This window comes from Mastigoproctus giganteus, chromosome 3, assembly GCF_048544385.1.
Source record: "Mastigoproctus giganteus isolate SK-2022 chromosome 3, ASM4854438v1, whole genome shotgun sequence".
NCBI classification, from domain to species: domain Eukaryota; kingdom Metazoa; phylum Arthropoda; class Arachnida; order Uropygi; family Thelyphonidae; genus Mastigoproctus; species Mastigoproctus giganteus.
Window position 1 is genome coordinate 136,851,026 of NC_143577.1, and position 23,694 is coordinate 136,874,719.

The window sequence follows — 23,694 nt, forward strand, 5'->3', positions numbered from 1 at the left end:
TTTTGAAAAGGTGGCTCCAGTTATCTTCTATATTTGCTCTTGCATGATAGTTTTTCAATTTCTTATCTATTTCTTGTTGGTATTTCTTCCGTGTTTCTGGATCATTTGGGGAGCTCAGTTTATAAAGCCGTTCTTGAGGCAGTAGCTCCTTTTTATGCCTCAGCCATAATGGAAGAAATCTAAAGGTAGTCACAGTTAAGAAGTGGTCTGATTCTATTTCATATCCTCTAAAATCTCTTGTATCAAGTATGAATTTTCCTACTTTGCTGATGGCCAAGGCGTAACTATAATAGATTTTGTTCCTGAAATGCATGAATTTGTGTGCATCTTTATGTTTATATATTGTGTTCATTATTCTTAAATTATTATTATTGAGAAATCAATTAATGTTTAACTATTTATATTTTTGGTAGATTCCCCAAAGTTACGTGATTTTGGATTTTTATATATTCATACAATAGCATTCATGTCTCCCAGTAGGAGTAGCACGTCATTCTTATTTACTTTTACATTTTGCTTTGAAGTTGGCTATGAAGACAGTTTTAAACAGCAGCAGTCTGCTTATTTGAAGGGTTCCTCTGGATAGAACTGAAGCAGTTTTCTCGGATATAGATTAAGTTTCTGAATGGTGGCCCATTCTTGTAGCTTCATTGGCTGTTGTTTCCAGGGAAGCTCCTCTAGAGCTTCCCTGGAAACAACAGCCAATGACTGTCAGGAGCTGTCCGCCTGCGAACTGATCACGGGTGGGAACAGGCTTGGGTGGAAAGAGGACGCCCCTGTTTTTTTGGGTTGTTTAGTGTATTTTAGGCTTCGTATCGTGTTGCAATCTCAACTATTACTCCTATATTCCTGGTTTTTCTTATTGATTTGATACGGATGTTCTTTAAGTCGCTTGCTAGTTTTTGTACAACTGCCGCCTTGACGACTTCACTCGATTTCATGGAGTCGTGTTTGGTTGGTTTAAATAAATCGAGATGTTGCTTATTTATGTTTTCTTTCTCTGGGTTGGTCTATCTGCTTCATTATTCTTCTTTGGAGGATTCCTCAGACCATTTGCCTAAGAGCGGGGGAACTGTAGCATTTCGTTTCCCCACTCTTCTTGGTAGGTTTCCACTTTGGCTTTGAACTGCTCGTTGTTAACATTAAGGAAGCACGCAGAATGCCGTTCATCAACTTCTTGATTATTGTGAACAGAATTCTACAACATATTTGCGGGTTTCTTTGTGGCCTTTGGCACCTTTTGGTAGCAGAGTGCCCTGGAGAGGTTCTGGGAAGCCCAGGTATCTGCTCCCTTGTATAATGCCTTGAAAAGCTACTTTTCTGATTGATCCAGCCTGGTCAGATGTGGTATTGAAGAAATTTCCAGATCTGTTACTAAAGGTTTCCCATAGGGGTTCATTTTTAGACCCCTTTGCTGGAATATTGTTTGGACACGTGACTCTGAAAGGTTTTCAGAACGTAGAAATGATTGCTTATGCTGACGACCTTACGATCTTGGTCAGCGGATATTCTAGGAAAAATTTACAAGGTACTGCGAATTTTGTTCATAGAGAGTTGTCAAATTGGATATTAACTCATAAATTACAAGTCTCAATAACAAAAACGTACTAGATGTTAAAATTATGACTATATCCTGAGCGTCCTCGCATAATAAAGTACAGGGAGCCATCCGTCTATTCGCTATTCTTCTACTGTAAAATACCATGGTTGAGCGGCAAGGTTCTTATATGTGGTTTAGTCCAAGTAACTGCTGCAGTTGAAGATGTGGAGGTCATGGTGAAGGTCACGTTTGGGAGACGAAGTCCCATCAATGGTTTATTCAGTCATATCCAGGTATTTGTCACACTTGTTGGGACACAAAGGCCCCTCAATGATTTCCTTGGCATCCTACTGATGATCATACTTGGCATCCTACTGATGATGATCATAGAAGTTTTATTCCTCATGTCAAATATGTAAAAGATAAGTGCAAGGTCCTATTGGCTAAACTTAAACAAATTACTAAACAGAACTGGGGATTAAAAGGACATACGTTAAGACTCTATTATAACTGTCTTTTTGGCAGTAATTACATATGGTGTAGGAGCTTGGAGCTATCGTGTGGACAAGGTAGCTATCACTATTATTACTTATGCCCAATAATGGGCAGCATTATTACTTATGCCCAGGGTTTGTAGGACAACTTCTATGGTTGCTTTTAAAGTCCTATTAGCTAATCTCCCTGTTCACTACGAAGTGCAGTACAGATTTGTAAAGTATCCCTGCTTCGATTGGTGAGATTCATCTAGATTTAGGTGCCAACTGGACCCAAGAGAAAAAAAAGAGTACAAGAAGAGTGTATCTAATTAGCAACAAAATTGGAATTCGACTGAATTTGGTTCTGTAACCAGGTGTTGGTTACAGAACCAACTTAACATAATAAAGTTCCTTAACAATTGGGAAGAATTCCCAGTTGTTACGGAATTTTATAAAAGTGACTCTCTTTGGCTTTCGCCCAGCTTATCTGGCATGTTTTTACTTACTGAACATGATTGCCTCAACAGCAGATTGTTTAAGCTTGGGTTATCATCGACAACCCTATGTCATTGTGGCATTGAAGAAACTGCTGATCACGTGTTATTTAATTGCCCCTCGTACAGTGATCCTCGATTAGATTTAGAAATTAGCGTTGAAAATTTCTCTCACCAGAATAAAACGACTGCGGTTCAATCGCAGAACATTTTTGCAATCTTTAATACCTTTGCTGGTAGAACCTTCACTAACACAGTAATGTGATTGATATTATATTTGATTGAACTTACTGGATTCTTGTATGGTCCTAGATAATTAAAGTGAACGTTTATTTAACTTTTTTGATGGCTGGATCTTACAGACTTTTCATAAATTGGAAGACGGAAGGTGTTCTTGCTCTTCTAACTTTAACCGTGGAAGACGTTAAGTTCACTCAGCTGATAAAGACTGTAGGTTTGCTCCCTCTAAGATAATACTGTACATTATCTATATATTGTATATATCATTCAATAATTTTGAGTAATTGCTGTATATATTGTAAACTATTGAATAGTTGTGATCAAACTTGGTAGGTTTGTCTCTTCTTGGATGTTACTGTACACTGTGTTTATATTGTTCGTCAATGATTTCCTAGAGTTCAAAATCAGAGTGTTGTTTATTTTGCTTCTACTTAACCCAGGTGATTAATTCAGTAGGTTTTGCTTCTTTTAGGATGTTACTGTACATCGAATAGTGTACATTGTGTATTTATTGTGTATTAATGAATAATTAGTGATATAGACCACAGTATTGTAGTTTTTGCCATTGTTAGGATCCAATGGATCAAACAGGATCATCCTGTGTTATAAATTTTATTTTTCATGTATATATATATATATATATATATATATATATATATACAATTATGCTTTTTTGTATAGTTAGTATTATTGTACAGTTGTTACAATGTTAGTATACACCGATGAGCCAAAACATTATGATCATCTACCTAATATGATGATTGAACCTTCACGTGCAGCTAAAACAGCTCGCACCCGGCGAGGCAAGATTTTTAAACGCTACAAAATTTTTAAATGTGTCTTGTGGTATCTGGTACCAACTCGTAACCAGCAGATCCTTTAACTCCTGTAAGGTCCGTGGTTGAGACGCCGCAGATCGGAGTTGCTGTTCCAACACAAACCACAGATGCTCAATGGGATTGATATCTGCGGAATTTGGAGGCCAGAGCAATACCTGGAAGTCTTCGTCATGTTCAAACAGTTTATCCCAAATACCTGACATGGTTCTCTCCGGGCCTACAAACCACCTTCCTTCTCACAGGGCACAGTTCCATTCGTGCAAAACTGACTTCCTTCCATATAACAGATAAACCTTTGTTTAACTGTGGATCCCAGGAAACCTGGGACTACCTTATGTACCACTGCCCGCTTTACGAAGATCTCCGACGCATTCTCATTACACAGATTCATTACCTTCCGCAGGATCAAGAAAACCATCTTCTGAAACACGAGCAAAACTACCGCGCCTTTTCCAAGTTTTCCCAAGACCTTTTTGCCAGGAAACGAAGTTTACCTCAACCGTAAACCTCCGTGGGAATAGTGCCATACAACTCCTTCCTTGGTTCATCCCAGGAGTGACACAACCACCAGCACAGCTCAGATGTTGCCATTAGGCCTTCCTAGCCACGCTCCCTTGCGTGGCCCTTTGCTTCCACTCCCCGGGCGGGAGGGAGAGGTGAAACCTGGTCTTTCCCCTCGTCGCCCCTATTTTCCCTCTGGTGGGGCCTGGGCCTGTTCCACTGATTTGGGGGTCATCCTCTCTATGGACCCCTTAATCTCTATCTTTTCTCCCCAGCCTTCAGTCTCTCTCTCTCTCTCTCTCTCTCTCTCTCTCTCTCTCTCTCTCTCTCTCTCTCTCTCTCTCTAACTTACAACTACTAGTGTCCGAATCATCTCTAAATTGCTTGAGCCCTACACCCAAAAACTTAATAACATCAATTCGCATAAATAGTACTTCTTTTGGCTGACCCCTATCTATAACGGTTTTTTTTTTTTTTTTTTGTACTAGCCATTGAAACCTGAGGAAATTAGGTGCCAGGATCTGCCAGAGTAAATAACTATAATACTGGTGTACCTGGTCTGCCTCCACTGGGCAGAGTGTGGACAAAGTTGGGTCCCATTAGGAGCCCAACGGCTAAATGACCAGAGGAACAACGATGCACGACACTACACATGTACAAAATCCATACACTTTTAAACCTCTGGCATTGACAGTGTTCTGTTTTACACCCACAATGTATACTACTCGGGGATAGGGGAAACCCCTGGTGCCGTTTGACACTAAACACACTCACTCTACACTCTACTAATGCTAATGCTAAATGCATCGCAGTTTATGGCAAAAGCCTCAAGTTGCGTAGTGAGTTAACATGCTTACAAGTTAGTGAAAATGCATCAGATCTGCTCGCAACTAACTACTAAATAGTTTTAAGATTGGCATCATTATGTATATCTGATATTGTGAATACCTTCACAACGAGTTACCATGACATTGCACTACCTCGAATAATGGTGAAGATGGTTCAAGTACATAGTAATTTATTCCAGGTAGTGCAATATCATGGCAACTCGTTGTGAAGGTATTCACAATATGAGATATACATAATGATGCCAATCTTATAACTATTTAGTAGTTATCTGCGAGCAGATCGGATGCATTTGCAGTAACTTGTAAGTAATGCTAACCGACTTCATGCGAATTGAAGCTTCCTCATAAGATTTACAATAAAATGACACACAATAATGGATTCAAGAAAGTTTACTGACAAATCGTCGCCACATTTTTTTTTTCTTGAAGTGAAGAAGATCATATTTCAAAAGTTTTGTTGAAAAAATGAAAGGAGGAAACAGAAATAACACACTCCTTGATATATAGATGGATTTAAAAACGAAGAAGAGAGAGAGACTGACTCAAATCAAGGGCCGAAAAATTCTCATGCTACCATTAAAAATGCCCTAAATACAGTGTTACATTACATCGAAACAACAGCCTGATTAATCAATCAATTGTGATCTTTATAAAGAGAAATGTAGAGCATTATGCTGAAACATGTTACATTTCATCATATCATCTAAGCAGATATGGTTACTGATTTTATGCATATGTATCTATTTTAAGCGAAAATAAAATTGTTATGTATATTTTTAGCGCGTCTTCATACGATGTTATTCATAAGCATAGAAAAGGGAAAAAATAATAAATAAATAGATAAAACGATCTCTGGATCAAAAAAATCAAGCGCCCTTACAATGTCGCCTTTATGAGCTCACTCGTCGGTACAAGAGCCCAATTCCGGGAATTTTTTTTCTCTCTGTAGGGTAAGGAGGTTCTTGAGATATCCACTTACAAATCCGCCATGTGTCTTATGTGTGATGCTTTTTCTCCGCAAAGCCAATCGCTCTCAATAGTATTGTGTTTCGCAGTGTGGTGTTCAAATATGTTGTTTCTTGGCCTCTTAACACAGATAGCTGCGAAAACTGCAATTGACGGCTCACCGCCCCTGCCATAAGGAGGCAAAACATTCCTATTACACCACCACAGCTAGAGGCGCACGAATTCTGCCAATTTAAATCCCACCCAGCAGATGAGTGTTGAATCGACAGAAAAGGAAAATGAAGTAACAATGGATGGAGAACAAAACAAAAGGAGAGAGTAGAGTAGCGGGGCGCAGAAAGATGTGCATTTGTTAGCATTTTTTGTGTTTTTAAAAAGCACAAAGATTGCATTAAAAATAAAATATAACACATAATGTGTAATAATAGATAAGCTCTCTTTCATAAATTGTATTTATAATTTATACATGAGAAAATGATCGATTAAAATGTAACGTGTATTAATGGATAAGTACTTTCTGTTAATTATACTTACACTTAGTTTACATAAAACAGAGAGGAACCAAAACAATGAATTCTTCTGTCTGTAAATATAACATCTGCAATGATGGATCGCAGATTTGTTTTTCAGCTTAGGTGAGTCGGGCTACAAAAAAAGTTGAGAAACACTCATATAGAGTGCATTTCATTGTACAGTAATTGGAAAAAGTTAAAGTACATAGAAATAAAACAAGAATGACCGTAATATTATTTTTATAACGCACAACACAAGTTACTTTCCTTGTTGGTTATTACATTACAGTATTATAAACCCACGTGTTTGATAATCGAGAGTAGGCATAAAAAACAGTTTTATCATAAACAAATACTACAATTAAAAGTAAAATAATTCGACTTACCTGTTTTTGGGAGTGGATAAGGAATGTCAAAGAATCTTCCATAAAACTCAAGAATTTTAGGGCCAATGCTTAGAGCATATTCTGCTGTGCCGATTGCTTCTGGGCGAGCCCACACTTTGAACTAAAAATTGCAATTTTTTTTATTTTAAATTAGCACAGGTTAGCTAGGGATGGTTGCATTCATAACTAACATTTACAGAATTTTCCATTAATGATTTTGCAATGTGTTATGGCCAGAAAGTTAAAAAACATTTTTGCAACTGGCTTCAACAGATAACTAAACGTCTAAACAGATAACTAAATGCAAATGTAAGTTGTCACATGGCATGATCACAAGTTCCTTGTATCAGATAAACAGAGTACGCTTTGCTGAGCTTCTTAGTCGATCCAGTCACGAGGAAAACAGATGATCTTTCCGATTTTTAGAAAGATATTGTTGAAGAACGCTTAGCAGGAGCCACAATTGAGAAAATAAAGGAAATCATTGGTGTTTTGAAATCAACAACTTCAAAAGTATACAATGAATGGAAGAGACAAAAAGAGAATGCAGATCTAAAAGGAAGAAATCCGTAAGAAAGTCGGTACTCCAAGTTCGACACCGCACGAATTTAAAGTGAATTATACTTCAGAATAGCAGGTCGAGGACCATTCTCAAGATTTCCAATATCAAGTTTTGCCAACCTAATTTTCCAGATCTGAATCCAATTGAGAATATCTAGATGGAAAGGATAATTCAGCTTCTCTATCGATCACAATACAGCACCTGACAAATAACTTGTTGAAGAATGCATCTTACGAATATCCTAATGGAAGACTAATGATATTCCGAATGAAGAATGGTGAAACCTACAGACAACACTTCTTCAGACTATAAACTCGCTAAGCCGCCAGTCTGAGCAAGTCTGAGCGAGTCTATAGGCTCGTAATTAGTAATTAGAAAAGTAATTCGAACGGTACTAGATATAAAAAAAAAGAAAAAAGTCTCTAATTTCTTGGCCAGTTAGTGTATATAATATCTGTATAATTCAATATAGTTGCTTAAACATTTAATATCTAATAGAATTAAGCATAATTAAGTTCAGAGAAAACGCCTTAACAACGAAAGCTATATAAAAGTCATTGTATATGTCGAGCATAGGCCCTTTTTTGTGAGCAACTTGGGTTTGCATCGATCTCATATCATGGAGACTTTGAAACCAGTTAGTATTGCACCACTCTAAATAAAAATCACTAATCCAATAGAGAATTATACTGCTTTTTATTTAAAGTGCATGCCGCTACATAGACCCGGGTTTCAAAACTTAATGTTGTGAGTTCGACAACATTAGCAGGGATGTCCAAGTCTACGAATAGACTAGTCAAGAGATATATTCACGATACAGTTTAAGCAACTATATTGAATTATACAGATATTATATACACTAATTGGCCAAAAAATTAGAGACTTTTTTTCTTTTTTTTATAATATCTAGTACCGTTCGAATTATTTTTAGAATTACAGCCTATAGACTCCCTCAGACTTGCTCAGAATACCTACCTGCCCACTGATGGGATCCAAAAAAAAAAAAAAAAAAATGATCGGAACCTAGGTCTCGGTAGACTTGTGAACCGAACTTAAATTGAGGTTGTGTGTTAGTATTAGTAGTGGCATATGGATATGCAAGAAAGTAAGTTTATAAAGCATTGCCGAAGGGGGAAAAAATTCCTGTCCATCCCCTCCAATCATTTATCTAGTTCTTCCTTGAAATTATTCAAACCACCCACCTCCACAGCAAAAATGGAAGTTTGTTCCAACCACTCGCTAGCTGAAGGCAAATCTCCGCACATCTATCCTGCAAACATCCTTCCTTAATTCGAATTTATGCCCCTTCATATGCGTAGTCTGAGCAAGAGGAAGAATGCCATCAGCATTGAATTTAATCAATCCATTCTAAGCTCTAAACATCTCCATCAGATCTCCTCGCACGTGCCTAGTCTCTAGACGCTGCAATTTTCAGAAGTGAAGCCTCTCCTGGTAAGAGCCTATCCTTTTATTTCCCTCACCAGTCTCTCTGCTCTTCTCAGCACCCGTTCCAACAGATCTACATCCTTCCTAAAATAAGGCCTCCATACTTATATGCTGTACTCAAGATGCGGCCTAACCATTTTCTTGTACAGTGGGATAATTACCTGCTTATCCCTGCTAGAAAAGTTCCTGCACATTAGGTGTGTCCACTAGAATTTACAAAAAGATCTACAGTATTTTGTTGATGTATTCCTAAACTGCGATCTACTTTTTTATAGCTCGTTTATTGAGCAATATTTTTTTTATCGTAAAGATAAAAAACTACAAATATGAAATGTAAAAATATAGTACTAGTATATTGTTTTATTACAAAAAATTACGTATTCAAATATAATAAAAACATTTAAAAATTTGAAGAAGTTCCATTGTCTTCTTTAGATTTAGGATTTGATGTTCTGCACTGCATTTCATCTACAATTTCTTTGAAGCATGGTGTGTAACTGCTGAGAAAAATATTTAGACTTGAATTCAAATGCTCGCGTCAAAACGGCTCGGTATCTTGATGTTATCATTTTCATCTGTGAAAATTCTAACTCGCATAAATACATCGACCCGAAACACAAATTAAATTTTCAGCGCATTTTCCAAAATTAGGATACTTATCTTCTGATAAATATCGTATTTCCCCATGTATAAGACGCACCTTTTTTCGAAAAAATTGGGATCTAAAAACTGGGTGCGTCTTATATATTGGTTGTAGAATTTTTTTACTTGCATTTCCCGTTTTTTCGCGCTTGTTTTTGCGCTCATTGTTTCGCACTTTTTACCGGTATATTAGGTTACGTTTTGCCACGTTCTGCCCAGAAATGGCTCAGAAAAGATTTTCGTACAGTGCTGAATTCAAGTTAAAAGTGATCCAGTTTGCAAAAGTGAATGGAAATCGTGCTGCTGAACGTAAGTTTGGTCCTCCTCCAACTGAGAAAACAATCCGAGACTGGCTACGGGAAGAAGAAGAAGAAACCCTACTGAAAACGCCACGGCAGAAGAAGGCCATTAGAGGCAAGTCAGCAAAATGGCCTGATTTAGAGAGGGAATTGAAGATATGGATTGAGGAGTAAAGGGCAATTCGAATTCCTGTGTCCACAAAGATGGTTCAGCATGAGGCAAGAAGAATTACTGATGAAAAAGAAAGTACTGATTTCAAAGGAGGACACAATTGGTGCTTCAGGTTCATGAAACGGAATGGACTAAGCATGCGTACACGCACCAGACTTGCCCAAAAGATGCCTGAAAGCTATGATCAGAAGGTCCTTGAATTTAATCGTTTTGTCATTCAATGTCGGATGACACATCAGTTTGAGTTGGGACAGATTGCGAATATGGACAAAGTCCCCCTTCAATTTGATGTCCCAAGTAACAGAACTGTTGATAAGAAGGGGGTGAAAACTAACTGTGAAGACAAGTGGACATGAAAAGAGCCATTATACAGTTGTTCTAGCTTGTTGTGCCGACGGAACCAAACTGCTTCCTATGCTGATTTTCAAACGCAAAACAATGCCAAAAGAAGACATTTCTCGAAAAGTAATTGTCCACGTTCATGACAAGGGTTGGATGGATCAGGATGAGATGAAGATCTGGTTTGAGAAAATTTGGAGCAGGAGACCAGTTGGGCTCTTACGCAAACCTGCCCTATTGGTACTTGATCAGTTCAGGGCACACAACAAAAAATACAAAGAAGATTGCTGCAGAGCAAAAAACAAAACTTGCCGTCATACCTGGAGGCTTGACATCCCAGCTCCAACCACTTGATGTCAGCATTAACAAACCCTTTAAAGCTGCCATGAGAGACGAATGGAATCAATGGATGAAGTCTTCTGGGGACAATTTGACACCAGCAGGAAGAGTGAAGAAACCAACTATAGGAGAAGTTTGTACCTGGATGAAAAGATCCTGGGATAATATCAAGGTTGAGATCGTTGTCAAGTCATTTAAGAAGTGTGGCATTTCAAATGCCATAGATGGAACTGAGGACGAGGCAATATATGAAGACACTGATTCGTCATCAGACACAGATGAGGACAAGCTAATGGATGGGAGTTTTTACAGTGATGAGTTGTATGAATTTTATGATGAATAAAACTTGAGTTCAATAACTTTATATAATACATTTTTTTTTCAAATTTCGGGCCCCAAAATTAAGGTGCGTCTTATACATGGGGAAATACGGTATATCCAAAAATTTTTCTCGTGAGCACTTGATATAATGTAGATATGATTTTGTGCGATTATTTTTGTGTCTTAAGTGAAAGATTATCCATTTTAAACAAAGATGTTTTTCTGCAGTCTTTTCTACTTGTATCTACTTATATTCTTATGTTGAACAGATAAGACATAAGTAAAATCACACTTTCAAGTTTGATGAAATCTTCAAAACGTCTCTCAGACTCAAAAACCACATTTTTAGTTTGTTCTATGTATCTATTATTGACATAATTAGTAATAGCTGAAATTTTGAATTGTGGCCTCATGTTTGGATATTCAATTAAGTTATTGTCCTCAAGTTTGGAAATAAGTCGATTTAAATTTTGCTTAATGGCATTTATGGAACTTGTCATATGGAAGATCAATTTATCCTTGCCTTTTAAATCGAGGTTTAATTCATTCAGTTCATTCAGTTTAATTCATTCTATAATGTCCGTTAAAAACGCTAAATCTAAAAGCTAAGTCATCATCATCATCCAATCGCTTGTAATCATCACCTCTCGCGACAAGGAACAACTTGATTTCATGAAGCAAGTCTCTAAATCTTTGCAAGAATTTTCTTCTACATAACCATCTGACATCTGCATGCATCAGTAGTTCAGTGTGCTCAAAATTATCACTTTCTTCCATTTGCAATTTGAAAGTCGTCTCTGAAGACTTTTGCTCGAATCGAGTTAGCAATCTTAAACGCTATATCCATCATATATTTCATATTCAGTATTTTAGTACATAAGGCTTGCTAGTGAATAATGAAATAGCAGTAAAGAAAAATCTGGAAAGTCATCGTCATTTTTAAAATGTGCGTTATTAAAAAAATAGGTAAATGAATGCCGTTGGAAAAGTTCTTAAAACTGTTAAACATATCCTCACCTCGAGTTAGAGTTGTAGCTACCTATCAGAGCAATAACTGTTAGAAATTTTTCCTTGGTGGAAAAATTTTACAACCATCGAGTAAAAATGATAAACTGGGATACATATTTTATATCTGTAGATTCTTCTGCTTTCATAGAAAATGGAGTACGGTTTTCAATATATTTCATTATTACATCGGAACTTATTTCATCCACTCGCCGTGTCGCCATTTTACGAGACAATTGCATGTCACTGATGGCAGAACTTATTTCTGCCTTATTTTTAAAGTCATAAAATAAAGAAACTGCTGCCTCTAAAAATGCGTCTTTAAATACTAATCCATCACTAAAAGATTTCGTATTTTTTTAAAAGAACATAACTCACTCAGTAAGGCGCAACTGTAGCTGCTTTTGACTTCGATGTATACTTTGTAAAAGTTTAATGCTGAGCGGAAAGGTATCTTACCAGTTCTATGATTTTAGACACGTAATTCACTATCACGTGGATGCTTAACTACATAATTGTTTTCATCGTTTTAAAATGCCTTTCCAGATTTATTCTTTTTGATAATGAAATGTCATTGCAAATAAAAAAAACAAACAAAACATATTTGTTATTGATCATTACAAAAAAGTACTGCATTCTTCGTATTTTTGGTATTCATGGGATCACACTATAAAATATAATTTATATTACAAATTATACACTACAGTAAAATTAATTAATAAAAATTTTAAAAAAAGTTAAAATTACGACGTACCGAAGCACACTCTCACGTAGTCAACGGAATCGTAATGGAAAGAAGAGCTAAGGGAATTGTAATGTTTCACTACTTCGCATGACGCAAATGACAATCCCTGTTCTTTTGTCATGAGCGATCTATCGGTAACAAAGGGTAATAATTATCCAAAATGACGGAGGATTGAGTTAATCCTTAATAAACGACATATCAAACACACGGAAGGTATATAGACAGTATAAACAGAATACTACAGGAATATTTCCAGATATAGTAAAATTGAGAATACAGTAAGATCAAATTGTAATTTTTACTGGCGAGCAGCCAAAACTTACTTCGCGATGGACTGGTCGATATTGATAAACCACTCGATCAATATCGACACCCCTGCTGTACATCATTCACAAAACTCCATAAGATGTCCTGGCTGCCTATCCGCATTGCTGAGAGAACTTCATGTGTGACTGCACAATTACCCCCCAGGTCTTTTTTAATTTTCCATTGCCATGAGTGTAGTGCAACGTAGGTGGTAATTTAATCCGGTCTTACTGATACTCATATGCAGTACTTTGGATTTGTCAACGTTAAATTTCAACTGCCATTTCTCAGTGGATCTGCTTATTTTTTCTAGATCTTATTACAGTAGCATACCTTGTTTAATGTCATTAACCACACTGCCAACCTTTGTATTATCTGAAAACTTATACAGTATATTAAGCCTGATATGCCTTCCTCAATATTATTAATAAATATAGAAAATAACAGTGGACCGAGCACTGAACCATGAGCACTAATAACATTAGTCCATGGAGCGCAGTATACATTAATAACCACTCTCTGTCTTCTCTCACTTAACCATAACTTTATCCATACCAGTAACTTTCCTTTAATGTCACATTGCTCCAGTTTGTGCAATGTCTTTAATGAGCAACAGCATGAAAATATTTCCTGAACTCCAAATACAGTATATGGCATCAAATTTATTTTTATATCAAGTTCCTTTTTTTACTGCGCTATAGTATCCAATCAGATTGATCAGACAATATTGATCCCACAAAAAATCCATGCTGTGACTGCCGCATAATTGCATTTCTGTCTAGATGGTCCTGCATTACTTCTTTAACCAGTAAGTTCGTCCACATTAACTTCAAAAGGATCGAAAAATTTGGTAATGGTATTTACTTTAAATAAAAAGCAATATACTTCTCCATTAGAGTGGTGCTTTTTATTTAGAGCAGTGCGATACCAGGGCAGCCTGGCGAAATGCCTCCATCACATTTGATCGATGCATTAAGTGATAAACTCAATTTGCTCACAGCTACCGACAGAAAGGTGATATGCCCTGACATGCACAATGTATTAAGTTTATTGAAAAACTTCGGAAGTCTCCAGAGTTGGTGGAAGCTACCTAGATTATCCCTGGAGCAGTTCGATCCTGGACAAGTTTTGCAATTAGACTGGGATCTTCGACCGAACCGAGCATTTCGCGAACACTTTCTCTACTCTTGAGCAGCCTGATACCATCAGGCTACTGAAGAGCAAAGAATATACTTTTGGTGCATGAGTTTAATAATTTTCTTGCGTTATTTTAATCAGCAGGCTATTTTTGCTTCTCACTGTAAAATTTTAGCCAGAATGTCACTTAAATTCTGGAGTTATCCGATTTAAAAGGGGGAGTGGAATTTCTTAAAGAGGAAGGATAATTTACTGTCATTTACTCTCTTCTGATTTTGACAGTGGAATTTAAAAAATCTAATTTCATTTCAACTCTTTACAATGATTTATTCACACCTTACTTTAAATTTATTCTCACATTAGCCAAATTAGACGGCAGAGTATTCCAACAATTATTATCATTGGCTGAATGTGAATTTCCCCAGATCAATTCTGCCACAACGCTTTTTTTTTTTAAATTTAAATTTATGTGATTTATTAATGTGAATTGGAATATCATCGATTTGGCTGAAAAACTGGAATAGCATCGGTTTGGCAAGAAGAAGAAAAAAATCACTTACAAGTTTATTAAGTGGAAATCGGCTATACACCATGTAAACATGTGGTATTTATGTAGGACGGCACCTGAACGTGAGTTCAACTCCGCCTTTTTACGCTGTGATCATTACAGAGTACTGTAAAAAGCCAGAAATGCGTGTAATATGTTCGTGCAGTGTGTGTGTGTGTGTGTGTGTGTGTGTGTGTGTTGTTGTTGTTGTTTGTTGCTGTTTCTGGCTGTTTTATCACTAGGCAGGCGATCACCTGGAAAGCCTGCCCAGTGTCCGTCTACACCACGGGGAGGTAGGCCACAACTACGCATGTACCGTGGCCGCCCTCGGAACTCTCTGCTTTACCAGCTTTTACTGCTCTAATATCAGAGCAAAAAAAAAAAATAAAAAAAAATAAATATATATATATATATATATATATATATATATATTATAAAAATAAAATAAAAAAATAAGTAAGTAAATAATAAAACCTAAATAATAAAACCCCGTCCCTCGGGCAGCCCAAACCCAGGTAAAAAATAAATAAAAGTAAAAAGTGAAAAAAAAAAAAAAAAAAAAATTAAATAAAAAAAAATAATAAAATAAATAAAAAATAGTGCATTTATATATATATATATATATATATAATCCCGCACTGACCAAAGGCCAGTGCCAGCAGGAGTACCCACTAGGAAGGCTAGGAGGTATTCCGTAGTTGAGTGAGAAAGCATCTCCGGCGATCAAAAACATGACGAGCAAATCGTTGCAGAGACTGGAAATTTTCTCTGGTGCTGAGGAAGTCCGGCTCATTTCCGAGGATAGAGTGTAGAGTGTGTTTAGGGTCAAACGGCACCAGGGGTTTCCCCCATCTCTGTGTGCTATACATTGTGGGTGTGAAACAGAACACTGTCACTGCCAGAGGTTTAAAAGTGTATGGATTTTGTACATGTATAGTGTCGTGTACCGTTGTTCCTCTGGTCATTTAGAAGTTGGGCTCCTAATCAGACCCAACGTTGTCCACACTCTGCCCAGTGGAGGCAGACCAGGTACACCAGTATTATAGTTATTTACTCTGGCAGGTCCTGCCACCTAATTTCCTAAGATTTCAGTGGCAAAGACCTAAAAAAAACAAACCGTTATAGATAGGGATCAGCCAAAAGAAGTACTATTTATGCGAATTGATGTTATTAAGTTTTGGGGTGTAGGGCTCAAGCAATTTAACAATGATTCGGACACTAGTAATTATAAGTTAGAGAGAGGGGTGGGGAGACTGAAACCGCGGAGAAAGACAGATATAAAGGGTCCACAGAGAAGATGACCCTTAAATCAGTGGAGCAGGCCCATACCCCCACTACAGGTTCTTGGGACAGTGATACTCGTGGAGGGAAGAAGGTTTTGTCGAAGATCTAGGTATTGATGGCAGTGGTATAAAATATGTTCCCAGTCTTCTGCGGCACCACAAGAACAGAGAGGTGATTCAGTAAGATTGAAAGTTGATAGTTTGGCATTAAGGGAGCCATGACAGAGAGTAAGTAGAGATGTACAGACCAGTGTGAAACCATTTCTGAGTGGACTCAATCGTGGCAAACTTGATGTTAGGGATGAATTTGAACGTAACAAGACCCTTAGAGGTAGCGGACCATCTGACTTGCCAACGCTGCATGAAAAGATTCCAACAGCGTGTTTTCTCTGCCTTGGGATCCACAGCGATATTGACAGTAATACTCAGGAAGGTCACAGGGAAGCGTGCCTGATGTAGAAGCACAGGCCTCGGTACAGAAGAAAGAGATTGAGAGGCATACAGCCGTTAAGGACCTGTAAGGCAGGAGTAGACACAGTCCTACATGTTCTGCACATTGCTAAAAGCATCGTACATTGCATGCTATGAAGTTTAGTCTGGACTGAAACCTTCTTAACATGCCAGAACGAGGCAGCCGCGTCATCGGTACAAATTGGTAGAAACACAGCTTTGTAATATAACCGTAGATAGCGAGGATTAAGACCCCAATATTGTTTAGAGAGACACAGAAGTGAGAAGGTAAGTTTTTTTGACTTTCTCTGAGAGATGTTCCAAGTGTTTAGTAAACGTAAGTTTACTAGCAATGATCAGACAAAATAATTTTGGAGAAGAAACCATGGACAGTGATTTGTTTTACAACAGGTGGCCATGAAATATTAAGCGAACCCTTTAACCAGCATCATTTTTGTTTTCGTGGAGGATACGGATAATCTATTTACGGTGGACCATTGAGAGAAATCTTACATGACTAAATTGGCAGTACTTTCAAGAGAAGCACGGGAATTGCCCTGGATCAGCAGGGTGAGATCGTCCGCATAAGCCAATTTGGAAGTAGAAGGAATAGTTTTAAAGAGCCATTCGTCAAGAACAATGTTCCAGACCAATGGTCCAAGAACAGAGCCCTGGGGGTAGCCCCTGGTGAGTGACAGAGGGGAGACGGAGTTAGACCCAGAAATAATCGAAACTGTACGATTTTCAAAATAACTTCTACTGTAGTCAATCCATAACCCAAGATCACTGTGATTTGAAACTTCTTCCACAGTTAGACATTTGCAATTCTGGAAATTCTGATCATGTAGGCTTTCATGTTTATGTAATTTAATAGACGGATGTATGTCCACGGTTTGATGAGGAGGTCTAATTACCATGAATTTTGTTTTTTCAAAGCTGAGTGCTAATTTATTATCATGCAACCAATTTTGTAAATGGATTACGTCCTGCTGTAAGTCTACTGCCATTTTTGTCATGTTCTTTCCTATTGTATATAAGATTATATCATCTGCATAGATTTTTATAAAGGAGTTCTTTATTACTTCGAATATGTCATTTATATAGATGTTGAACATGATTGGCCCTGCATGTGTACCCTGAGGTACTCCTCTCTTTACATTATATGATTTTCCCTTTGTTTTTTCTACTTCAACTGTTATTTTTCTTTTGGTTAAATAAGATGCTAAGAGTTGATTGATTCTTCCCCTTATTCCATATTTCAGTAATTTCTGTTTCAATAATGGTATATCAATGAATTCATATTCTTTGGTAAAACCTTTAAATAAAATCATTATGAAGTTATTGTTGTTTAAATGTAAATTAAAAGAGGCTACTAAATTCTCTAATAATGTCTGTGTGCTCTTGCCCTTCTGATATGAGAATAGAGAGTTGTTCAACAGTCCATATCGATGTAAATATTTGCTTATATGAGCCAATATATAATTTTCTATTATCTTATTTATAACCTACTGTATTGTTATTGGTCTATAATTGTAAAAATCATCAGGCGGTCCCTTTTTATATATAGGAATTATCTTAAATGAAAGTAAATTTGTAGGATAGCTTCCTGACTCTAACATCCGTGCTATAAGCTCCACCAAGAGAACAGAGAACTGTTCTTTATTTCTCTTTACTTTGGTTACTGTAATACAGTCCAGTCCAACAGATTTCTTGTTCTTCAACTGTTCTATAATCTTCAGGATCTCAGTGTATTGTGGAGCTAAGACTGCACATGAGTTCATTATCTGAGAAAGGCTATCTTGTTGAGTAAAGGAATGTTGGCAATTATGTATATCATATCTGTTGAGATCTAATACAACTTTGGCAAACCTATTTGCAGCCTCATATTGTTTGTTTGTACCAGAAACCTCCTCTAATAGTGTTTTAATTTGATTTACCCTTGATTTTTTCTTCCTTGTTCTTAACAGGTTATTTATAATGTTCCATTCATCCTTTTGAGTTATCTGCTTATCCATAAAAAGTTGATTATAATAAGTGTTTTTTTTTGTTTTCTTATTATACCTGTCAATTTATTTCTGAGTGTTTTATAATTGTGATAAATGTTCTATCTTTGATGGACAATTTCTATACTGCCTGAAGTATTTGTCCCTTTGTACCATTAATTCTTCTATTTCGTTAGTTATCCACGGTTTCTTAAGCTTAATCCTGCTACTCCTAGAATTTATGTTCCAAGCTGAGTTTCTTTACTTTCCTCATTAAACCTCGAATTGTTTATCATTTGTATTATCTTATTTGAAAAGACATTTACATCTGTTGTGTAAGATGCTTGCTCTTGTTTTAACATGTTTTCTATGTTCTGTTTGAGTTTACCTGTTGAAAAATAATTTTTCTTCGTAATTTTTGTTAATTTTATATCTACACATGGATGTTGTTTTGAATACATATCTACTATTAGTATACATGTTCTGCGATCTGAAAACTGATTTAATAGTATGTAAGAATTAGCATACTTCAACTTCATATTTGTTATAAAGTGATCTAAGCAAGAGCTTACTGTTCTATCTCCCTCTATCCTTTGTTGCCTAGTTATTCCAAATAATGTATGTTCAAATCCATAATTGTTTAAGATTGCAGAGTATCTGAGTATCACATTATCCGTTTCATCGGTTAGCAAATTAATATTAAAATCTCCTACTAGTATGGTCTGATCAGTCTGTATGTCATCCCATTGCAAAATTATGTTATCTAATTCTATTAGGAAGTTGTTTATGGAATCTGATGGTGGCCTACAAAAACACAAAGCATGAATGTGTTTTCTGGGTCTTCTCCTAATAATTTGACACAGCAGTATTCACAAGACTGAGTGGAGCTGTAAGCCTGTATTGCCTTAAAGTATGTTCTATAGTATATTATTATTCCTCCACCCCCTTCTCAACTCTCTCAACATACAGACCTTGTCATATCCTTGTATGTTATAATTAGAAATTTCTTCACTTTTTATATTAACTTCTGTTAAAACTATACGTGAAATAAATTTTTCATTGCATTTACATATTGCAAGAAGTTAAACCGATTTTTTCTTAATGACCTAATATTTAGAGCTACCAGAAAGAACTGATTTTTATCAATTATAAGATCTTGAATATTTGGATTATTTAAAAAATGTAAAGGTGAGTTGAAAATCTGTGATTCCCCAAAAAGCATAACTGAAGTCTTAACTTTAACTTAGGTCTAGATTTCAGGAAATTTCAATTTTTCACAATATAAGGGTCTATTTTATATACTGTAGATCCTTTGAACTCAAAATCCTTATGGCTCTTGAAAATTCATTCTTCTTCACATAAATTCTTCCGTGTTTTAACCATAGAAATTTGTAACTGTGCGGTTTTACTAATTGTTTTGTTTCCCAAAACAACTGCTTCAGGTGAGATAATAATAATAATGAAAATAATAACTTCAAAATAATAATAATAAATGTGCACGAGATAATAAAGTTCTCAATACTGATAATATACCATTATCGTATCTTGAATACCAAGATATGCGTTCAATAATGTCTCCTTGGTAATAAGGAACTCAATTCTGACAACATGCCATTAACAGCAATAAATATTTGGTAAGAATCAAATTTTAAGGATCTTCCTTTTAAATCCCCTACTCGAATTCACGAAACACATCATATAAAAGCACGGTCTTCAAATATAGTTCGCACACATCTAGGAAATATTCATCGCCACCGCAGCTTAAAAAAAGTCGCCGTACGAAAAGATTTTCTACTGAAAAACACACCGTAGCATAGAAGTAAATGTGATCCTAAGGTGTCGCCCATACGTTTAAAGAGGAGTACCTCCTACAGCAAAAAGCTGCAAGCACATTTCAATGGAAACAGTTTAATTTGATAAAATTTGGGCTTCAAAATCTGCTAGTTTCGCCTCGAGTATATTGTTATTATCTGCATAGTGTATAGTAAGAAATCCATTCTCACACACTGCTGCCAGGGTTTTCGCTGATTGCCTATTCATTCTGTTATCTTTCCAGCAAATACTTTGTCAATTCTGGAACTTTTTCTGTAATCGCATCCACTCGTTATCTTTAATAACTAACACACAAGTTTCGGATTCCATTTGAATTCAGAGTTGAAATTTCACAATATAAATACGAATCCACTTTGAACTTACAACGAGAGAAATTGTAAGAACGCCATGGCTAAAGCTAGTGTACTCGAAACAATCTTAATACTTCAAACTCAGTATACGAAGCAAACAACCCTTTCGCATCTAAACTCAAACGTTTCAGTTATTCGCTCAATGATTTTACTTTCACTTTTTAAGATTTTACTTTCAATCGCAATAACTGAAAGGTAGCAGCCGCCTTTACCCCCTCTTAATCATCCAACCTTTCGCAGTAACGTGAAAATCAAGTAAAAATACTTACAACCGCATTTCCCGTGCACTAACATGAATGTGCTCTGTTAATGTGATGGAAAGAAGAAATAGATTTATTCCAGTAAAAATAATGTTTTTTTCTTATTCTCACCCAAAATATTACTTTTTTTGTGCATGTTTAACCGTGTTTTTAAACATAGTAGCACATAGTAAGAATAACAGTGCCATATAGTGCAAGGAAATCACAAGCTTTTGCTGCACTTGAAAAAAAAAAACATCAAATACATAAGAAAATACAAATTATGTGCTTCCCGCCTCATACAGGTAACTATCCAGTTCACCTTTGAATTGTTCAAACCAGCCTCAACTGTCTGAGAGGGCAACCTGTTCCAACAATCAACGACTCTTCGGCTAAAAGAAAACTTCCTAACTAATCTAAAGCTCGACCCTTGTAATTTGAATTTATGTCCCCTAGTTCTGTTATTCTTTTATAACAGTGAAAATCCCACCTTCATTCATTTTACTAATCCCTCTCAGTGCCTTATAAACCTCAATCAGGTCACCTCTGAGGTGTCTCGTTGCCACGCTCTGTAGCCCACATAATAGCAGCCTTTCCTCGTACGGTTGTCCTTTTACCGATCTCACCATTCGAATTGCTCGTCTTTGTACCCTTTCGAAAAGCTCAATATCTTTTTTCAGATGGGTCTTCATAATTAAACACAGTATTGCAAATGTGCTCTTACATTTGCCTTATACAGTGGGATTATGATTTCCCTATCTCTACAGGATAACGTTCGATAAATCATCGATACGACACCGTGGGCTTTCCTGGATGTCTGTTTACACTGTTCAGAAAATTTCATATCTGCTCGAATCGTAACTCCCAGATCCCTTTTTTCTTCTACTGTTTTTAATTCAACTCTACCCAGTGTATAATTTGTTTTGGGATTTTCTCTTCTCCAAATGTAAGACCTTGCATTTCGCTGCATCAAAACTTAGCTGCCACTTTTCTGACCATCTTTGAAGCCTGTTCAAGTCATCTTGAAGGCGCACTGCTTGGTACTGACCATTAACAACTCTACCAGTCTTTGTCTTCTCTGCAAATTTTGACATCACACCTTCTATCCCTTCGTCTGTGTCATTTATGAAAATGAGAAATAACAGTGGTCCAAGAAACGATTCTTGAGAGACGAACCATAATCCCGTTCAATGTAGTTTTAGACTTCTCAGCAAGATGTAAACTGAGTAGCAAACAGCCACAGTTCAACACACAGCATTTTCCAAGTAGTCCTTGTGATGATTTCTGAACTTCGAAGATCCTATGAAACTCGTTACCACCTAATTTTCCCATTTCACTGAAATTTGGCTCAAATATGATAATTCTTATGGACATATAAGTTTCTTATTGCCATTTTAATAAAAGTATTCCTTTTGAATGCTTAGTCAAGGAACGAATCTGAACCGAACCAAATGTAGAATTCTTTTATTTTCATTAAAAGTTTGAACTGAAATTCCATTTGAGTCTGAAGTCCATCATTTTCAGTTAAGGGGAAAAAGGAATAGCAAAAATAAGCACTTAATTAATTACCAGTACGATTGATGAAATTTAAATACAAAATTGATGGAAATAAATTAACACTACTATAAAATAAAATCATTCACTAAAAACTGTCTTTAATGAAAAATTAGTTTAAAAATTTTAGACTTTAGGTATAATATTCAAGTACATTAAAACTGTATAATTACAGCTTGTAAATTAAACTTTTAAAATTTCTTACTACAGAAAAAAGAATAATTTAAATACGATTTTTTTTTCTCACAATACAAATTTTTCACTGTTTGAAAAAAAAACTTACAATTAAAAAAGTAGCTTGTATTAAAAAGATTATGTGGCTTCTCAGGAAACGCTACAGTTCAGAAAGATTAATACACTATTATTTTGTTCATTTAACATTATAACTTATCCTCAGAATTTAAAACTCTATGAAAGCATAATGGAAATCTTCACTTTCAAATTTTATAATTTCGCATTAAAAGCGAATTACTTTTTACAGACTATACCTCAAAAAATGTGGAAAATTCTCATTTATCAGAAACATTAAATCTTCTCAGAAAACGCAAAAAAAAAAAAAAAAAGAATACGCTATTATTTTGTTCATTAAAACCTTATATTTTTTTCTTACAATAGAAATCGTTCGTTCTTGAGGCTGTCATACATGTCCTCTCAGGCATGACAAGCTGGGCTTGTCATGCCTGAGAGGATATGTATGACGGTGTACTACCTAGGGGTCTAAAACGCTGATGTGAAGTGGCACTTTTGTGAAGTGGACCGAATTTCAGCGTTCCGCAACAACCAAATCCTCCGCTTGCACCTTCGTGATGGGACTGTTAGAAACCCTGAATATAATCCCCATGTACAGAACTTGAAAATGGCACCTAGTATAGTGGAGGAGACACCCAAGTGTGAACCAATATAATCAATATAGCGTATAAGCATTCCTTTGTGCGGTGTGGCGTCAACACCACACAAAGGAATGCAATGACATATGACTCTCATATGTCATCGCATTCCTCATAGACTCTCAATAATCGGTACAATACCACCACTTTACTTATTCGAGTACTGAAGTGGTGTAATCCATGTTTACTCTCCAGAGCAAAGTTCCAGTAACCCCTGATCTCTTCCATCACATCATGCAGTATGATTGATGTCATTTGAGGTTATTATGGGCATCACGGTGAGATCTAATCTTCCTTACATTTTGACGGTACAGCACTAAAACGGTGATCGCAGGCCAGCTAGATATACTACCGAACTGAACTTATTCGTAACTCTATAGGAAGTATCTGGATCAGCTAGTGCATAATCTCTCGCTGCCTCTATTCTACCAGATAGTGACTGAAGAGAGCCGAG

At 36.3% G+C, this 23,694-nt stretch overlaps 1 protein-coding gene across 1 annotated transcript in view; it reads right to left on the minus strand.

Annotated features, from left to right (window-relative positions):
- LOC150088284 (aminopeptidase N-like) overlaps positions 1-23,694 on the minus strand; it is a 488,751-nt gene that overhangs the window by 274,441 nt on the left and 190,616 nt on the right. The window contains exon 4 of the mRNA XM_090369447.1: positions 6,803-6,923. Coding sequence (XP_090225573.1) covers positions 6,803-6,923 — 121 coding nt within the window. The remainder of the gene's footprint in view (positions 1-6,802; positions 6,924-23,694) is intronic.